The 7,312-nt window shown below is 37.7% G+C and overlaps 1 protein-coding gene across 2 annotated transcripts in view; it reads left to right on the top strand.

Annotated features, from left to right (window-relative positions):
- adarb1 (adenosine deaminase, RNA-specific, B1) overlaps positions 1-7,312 on the top strand; it is a 63,942-nt gene that overhangs the window by 23,277 nt on the left and 33,353 nt on the right. For both annotated transcript variants that reach the window (XM_015384732.1, XM_015384731.1), the window contains exon 2: positions 6,518-6,592. In XM_015384732.1, coding sequence (XP_015240218.1) covers positions 6,565-6,592 — 28 coding nt within the window. In that variant the 5' untranslated portion in view covers positions 6,518-6,564. The remainder of the gene's footprint in view (positions 1-6,517; positions 6,593-7,312) is intronic.

The following is a 7,312-nucleotide window of genomic DNA, read 5'->3' as shown; positions in this document are numbered from 1 at the left end:
CAGATAAGCCTGAATCTCATTTCTTTTTAACTTTGAGAAAATCTGCCTTTGCTGTTGCACTTCCTTTATGCAGCACATGTTCAAAACTGCTAATAAATTGTTTCAACTATGACCCAAATATCCCTTCAATGAGAGCTGGGCGATATGACCTCAAATCAATATCACGATAAATTGGGCAGTTTTACCTCAATAACGATAAATACACAATAAATGCTCGGGCCCCTCTATCTGAAAACACACTCTTGAATTTCTCCCCGTTCAGCTTCATCTCTGCTCTCACTCGGCTCCAGAGGATTAACTGATATAATTTTGTTTACAGCCATGTTAGATGCTTCTTCACTGGGCTCATCCGCATTCTCTTTGTTTACGCTTCTGACTGGATCGACGGAGTCACGTGATTCCCTACATGCTTCAGTGCCTTAAATTGGAAGGAAATGCCAGCCACCAGCGCACACAGGAAAAACGGCAGAATTAAGTTAATTTCTTTTACCAACATTGGAAAATTTTTCGCCAGTTATGATAGTGAATGATGGTAATGGTAATAATCTGGTTTATCGCCCAGCCCTAGTGTTAGTAATGAAATTTAACTCGTACTACACTATGCTAACCCGCAGTAGCCTCATATTAGAACCAATCAGGAACTTACTGACATAGTTTTGTGTAGAGTTGTCCAAATCCAGTTTTAAAGGATGGTGTCCTTACAGTAGGTGTGTTCCTACTCCAACACAATTAATTCATGAGACTGTATTACATCTGGTTGCATACAAAGTTATTGCAAGGAGCAATAGACATATATTTATGGAAAAAGGTAATGAGGCTGAACGAGTTAGCAACTACAAGCGGGGGAGGAAAAAAAATGAAAAAAATTCAAGCTCAACTGTAAAAATTCACAAAAAATATTAACACTAAAGGGGGATAAGATACGAGTACCATCCAAAACAGCAGTGTTTACCGAGGTGGAAGCTAAGGTTGCAGATGCATTCAGATTTCTCCTGCAAGTTAATAGATTAGAGTACTCAGCCTTACAGCCTGGTCCTGCTGCAGGTTTATTCCTGTTAAAGGGGAGTTTTTCCTCTCCACTGTCACTACAAGCATGCTTAGTGTGAGGGATTATATTCGAGTCAATTAGTTGATGCAATCAACTGGTTTTCCTTAGAAAACTTTGAATCAATCTGACTGTATGATCTGGTGAACTGTAAAGTGCCTTGAGATGACATGTGTTGTGAATTGGCACTACAGAAATAAACTGAATTGAATTACTAATCCTGAAAGTATTGATAGCAGTACTATTGTTAGGCTATCAGTAATAGCGACAGAAATGTTTATATCTTATTTAATGTGTACGATCCCTATTCTTCAAGTAAAGATGCACAAAACAACATTGGTCAGCCAATCGGCCAGGTGCCAAAATTACTTTCAGGTTTAAAAATTATTTAGTAAGAACTATCAGGTTTAAATGCTTGGCGTATATATATTGTTTTACATGAAGATGAATTTGTAGGTTTTTGTATAGTCATAGTATGTGACCAGACACCTTTAAAGCAACACTGTCTTGCTCTTAGCCACAAGTCCTGCTAGACCAGTAACTTCTATATGTAAGCCCCCTGAGATCAATTAGCAACACTGCACTGTCGCAAAATTAAATAGCATCACTCAGTGTTTCAGAATTGGATAGCAGAGCACTTTGGAGCAGCAGATAAGAAGTCATGCAGTAACTTGTGGAGACAAGGTCACATTCAACGCTTCAAAATGAATCCTACATCAGAGAAACAAGAAATATGTCTGATCAGATAGGTGTCATATCGGTTAAGTTCCCCAAGCTTAGCTCTTGTGTTTAAGGAGAACTGAGACTTTTGTAAATCATCGCTTTAGGTCACATGTCTCATTCAGTGATGGGTCAGATTCTCTCAAGTTAAATTAGCGAGTTTTAGTAAAGCGTAACCCAAACAGAGCATTGATACATGCAAAGTACTGTATATTGATCTATGAAATAATTTATATCTCAAATTAAGCTTATACTTGTTTCAAAAGTTATGCAGAGGTCTCCGAAGAGGTCTGGTAATGAACCAATTGGTTTATTCAGTTGTGTCGAACCAGGGAATTGTTTAAACGTGCACAACGGTGGTCCTTGAGGACTGACATTTTTCACCACTGGTTTAATCCCAACCATGATTTAGCAGTCAATGAATTTTGTTCTCCTTTCATGAAACCTTTACTTGAGGATTTTGTAGACACTAATTCCCCTCCAGTACAATGTTTTTTGAGACTGGAGCAACTGATTTAATCTGATTTCAGAATTGGTTATAGATTTATAACCAGAACAATTAAGTGTGAAAAATCAAAACTCAAATGCACGTCTGTATTGGTTGCTAAATAGACTACACAGTCCACATTAGGTCGCTGGAGTAATGAGAATAAAACGCACAGTTAAACCAGCCATGTTTTCACATTTAGTTTTGTGCTCATGTAAGAATGTAATTTGTTTACCCAGTATATTCCATTGCCAGTAATTAAAAGTCTGGAAATAGAAAATTGCTTTGCATTGTGTGCAGTCGAAAGTGAGCTAGGTTTGGCTCTGGGTCGGCGAATGAAGGTGTCGAAGCATGAGGCACCTGGCTGTGGCTCCCAGAGAAAAATGACTCCCATCTCCCACTCGGTTGGACCTTTTCCCACCCTTCCTCTCTTCACCCCACCTTTTCATTTTCAATTATGGGTTGTAATACGAATCCTTAATAGGGTGATAATTGTGCTAGCATATTTGCTGTCACCCACCATTAGCTCAGATTAATTAGCCCATTTACTTTAGTTTAAGAAAGTGTCTAGCTGAGGAATGGGAGCAATGATGGAAGGCGAATAAGAGGGAGAATGGATTCGGCACAATCTGTTCCATATCACTGTGCCATATTTTTTCTGCCTTCACCCACTCTCTTTATGATGTTCATTTCTTCTTCTTTTCCCGTTTAGATTTTTACACTCTTTTTGCAATATAGCTAAGATTGGGCTCATCTGCTTTGGTCCTACAGACCTTTTTTTTTTCTCTCCGAATTTATTTGGTGCTCTTTGGGAATGAATTACAAACCAATTTCAATAGTCATTTAATAATATTAATTGTTAGATGACCCGTTAGCAGAATACCTAAACTGGAGGCCAATCTTATTGTTTGTTTTTCTAATCACACATCTGCTCTAACTTGTCATAGAATGATAAGAAGCAGAGATTGTTGAAGAATGAATCAAGATTAGCAAAAACACTAGAGAGGTAAGGTTGATAATCAATTCTGACCTGTCGAAACAATTACTGATCACACAAAACATGCTACAACTAAAAATGATACCCATCATTTAGCCATCAGTATTCTTTCTTGTATTCTTTATATCATAAAGTGTAGAATATAAAGCTTTTCCAACTTATTTGAATCTTTTTGATTCAGTTATTTTCAAATGTAATCAAATTCCAGACTACTTTAGTGATACCAAAGAGAAATGAAATTTTATAGGTTTTTTTTTCTTTTTTTAGATAGTTAATAGCTGTAGGAAGACATGGATTTCATCTAGGGGTTTCTTTTATGATGTAGCTGGAGAAGCCTTTAACGCAATACACTCTGTTGTTGTTTGACCTTCTGATGAAGAGGAATGATGTTCTTCATTTTCAGAAGAATTCTTTGTAAAAATCGTATCCAAACAATGGAGACCATGGACGCTGTGCACAATTCTAGTGCTTCCTGAACTTAAAGCAGCTCCTTTGTTTTCTGTCTTTCTCTACTGGAGGAACTGAGTAATCCAGGTGTGCCTGACCTCGGTAACCATGACGACAATGGCCCCATTCAAAGGGCTGTCATGAGAAAGAAAGCAAAAAGTATATCGCAGTGGTATTAGGGTAACAAAATAATCAAAACAATATTTATTTGTAAAAATAATTGTTTTAAAAAATGGAACGAAAGTTGGACTGAAAAAAAACAACTAATGTTTAGATAGCAGTCAATGTCTGCCCTGCAAAAATATGTTTATCCTCCCACCTTAAAGAAACTCATGGTTTCGCAGCTTTTATAATTTTATTATAGAGGTCTGGGCGACTGATAAATTGAAGGGAAGTCTTTAAAGTATTTTAAGCCTAAGCCCTTGAGTAATGTTTTAATTGAAGTATTTTAGAGTCTAAGTTGTGAGAAACAGGGAATCAGTGCAATAGTTTTTGCAAGTGGGTGATGTGCTCATCTTTCTTAGTTTTGGTGAGGACGCGGGGAGCAGCATTCTGGGTCAGCTGCAGCTCTCTGAACTTTTTATGCAGACTTGCGAGAAACTGTTGCAGAAATCAGTTCTATTAAAAATTAGTGCATTACTTTTTTTATTACCTTGTTGTGCTTCTATTTATTTGTTAGCTTTTATTCTTCTTTAAACCTTTTGCTCTCATGCTGCTACCTCCGCAGATGATGGATGAAAGAAATCACCCCCACCAGCACAGACTTTTAGAGGATCATCCTTCTGACCTAAACTTTCTCAAAAACTACAGTCTGCTCCTCATTCTCATTGTTGTCTTTACAGTTGTCTCTACTCCACTATAGACTTGGTTCTATAGACATTTCAGACCTAATGCCAATCAGATTATGATATTCCATAATTTGAGGAATAACTATATGCTTATAGAAACTGTAATTATAACTGCCTTAATCCTCCTTCACCTCTGGAGCAATGGTTGGCTTGTTGCTGTGGTTACAAGCATTCATAGACATACCTTTTAGAGGAAGTAGCAGACATGGGAATTCAATTGGGGGATTTGAAGTTCGACAAAACCTAATATAGTGGCAACTAAATCTTCCACTTTATTGCCAAAGTTGGCAATAAGTAAAAAAATCAGTTGAATTAGTTGAACTGTACTTGGAACTACTTGATAGGTAGTAGGGCTGGACAATAATTAAATAATATATATCCATCAATAGACCTGTGGCGCAATAGAAAAAAAAGTTGCTGATAAAAGTTCAGTATAGAAACAGTTTTCCTTCCTTTTCATCGTAGGTTGATGCTTAAGTCGCCACTTCCCACCAACCAATCACAGTCACAGACCCCAGGAACGCCGTCACAATGCGCCACCCTTTCAAATTACAACACTAAGCTTATGAAGAGTTTCAGCAGGAAAGGCGGAGGAAATTGTCCCAAATAAGGGTTTTAGTAGCTTAACAGTTCAGCAATATTTCGGTTAAAGCAAGTCAGACAGAAACAAAATTTTGGTGATTTGTAATATTTTCTGGGAACCGGTAAAAACAAAGTCTTTTTACAGAACCAACTTGTCTTATCATCCAAGCCACTCACACCCAATCGAGGACGAGCTGTTTCTCAACATCGTCGGCGCAACCTTCAGGAACTTCTGCCTAAACAAAGCAGGAGAAGCGAGCTAAACTGTGCTTCCTTCTTTGTGATTAATATGACAACCTTCCGACCAGCATAAGGACATCACTCTTATCGCTCGCCACTCTTAATCTACGATGCGAAGTTCTGCGCTGCGATTTTTCTCTAACTAGAGCTCCTTAATTTGTACAATGAAGCAAGGAATCAGTGCAAAATGAGCTGCAATTTGTGTCTCACTACGCCACAACATCGGACCTCTGCTCAAGTCACATATCCAAGTCCTATCTCAGCCTCTCAATTCACTACATAGACAGAGAATGGAACCTGAAGCAATTGTTTAACAGCGTCACTCAGGTCTCTTATGTTGAGTTATTTTTCTTTAAAAAGAAATCAGTTATGGTTAAAAAAGTTGGTTAAATAAAGATTTGATTGGAATTCTGTGATTGTTTAAGTAAATAATTTAGCAATATTATAAAATGGCCTGAGCTGCACTTAAAATATGGTTTTTAATCTTTTAGATAATTATTGATATCGATCAATATGCATTTTGTTTTTTATCGATATGCTTTATTTCTGTATCGTCCCGCCCTAGTTGGTAGGTACATCTTAAATTACTCATTCATACATTTAGGGGCAACTTTAAGCAAATCTCTGCCAAACATTTTTTGAAAAGTTTCAAACCGTCATACAGTCCAAAGGTTTACCAGTTGTCGTCATTTAAAGCGAATATTTCCAATTACAGGAAATCTTTTGATTCAGTTTTAGTTTAAAAGTGTTGCTTAATGGATCTCTAATCGCTCCCTCCACCTTGGGCTAAGTCACATGTGTGCAGCAGTGGAGTGACTTGGCCATGTCAGGAGCTGCATATCTCTCTGCAGGCAGTGGGAAATGAGGTCTAATCGCAAGGATATTAAAGTCACAATAGACTGCTCCTGCTATTAAGGCCTGTCAGCCCTGGGCCTCTCTCTCACCTTGATATCTCCCCGTCTCTGAATATTTATATATTTACATCAGGAGCTCTTACACAGCGCAATGTGTGCATGTTTCTTTGTGTGTGTGTGCCGCTATGTCAGGCGAGGAAATTCATCATCGCTGTAGCCACTCAAGCTTTCCGAATATGTTGGTGTGTTGCTCTGTATGTGCTGACACGCTCCGCCTTTCTGTCCTCCGATCCTCAGGTGCGGCGGGGGCGAGGCTGCTCACAGGTCAAAACAAACCTGACGCCATGGATGTGGATGAGGAGGAAAACATGAGTGAGTCCATCTTGATGTTTCTCATTGGTCCGTCCATCTTTTCTTACCTTTATTTTTGTTCCCTCCTTTCTGTCTGCCTGCTTTTTTTATCCTTCTCTTTTTGTATGTTGCGTAATCAGTGTCAAGTTTTGTTGTTTACTCATTACTGTCGAAAAAAAAAAGCATTATGTGTCTCAGGACTAAAATGAAGTAAGAAATTGGGTTTGGATTAAATGTTAAGATAAAAACTCTTGTGTTGGGAAATACTTGACCATTTAGATCTGAGTGAGAAAATATTTGTGGTGAAATTAAGGTATGTTGAATTCTTCGGTTTGATGAATTAATACATGGTATAATAGTCTGTTTTATCCATATTCTTACATCCTTTCAATCCAAACTCCAGTGTACAAATAAACACGACTTATATGAAGTATTAACGTAGTGTAAATGAATGCTCTGTAATTCTACACAATTGCACCTAATTTTAAATTCAGTACATAACTGACGTTATATATCAAGATTCAGTGTTTCAATTTTAGCCCTCTCTCATTCACATGTTAGGTTTATTACTTTATACATCATGTGCACAGAAACGCTTTACTGCCTGCATAAGTTTCAGGCAAATAGAGAAGTAACTTAATCAACTCAATGACTTTGAGGTGTCCAGGTTTTGAGGCTAAATATCCTGCCTAAAAAATGCATTTAAGATTCTGTATTTAGTTTGATCAGAAACTAAGGTAG

This window comes from Cyprinodon variegatus, unplaced genomic scaffold, assembly GCF_000732505.1.
Source record: "Cyprinodon variegatus isolate N-32 unplaced genomic scaffold, C_variegatus-1.0 Scaffold321, whole genome shotgun sequence".
NCBI lineage: Eukaryota > Metazoa > Chordata > Actinopteri > Cyprinodontiformes > Cyprinodontidae > Cyprinodon > Cyprinodon variegatus.
The sequence above is the reverse complement of the archived record's forward strand: the minus strand, read 5'-3'. Positions and strand labels throughout refer to the sequence as shown.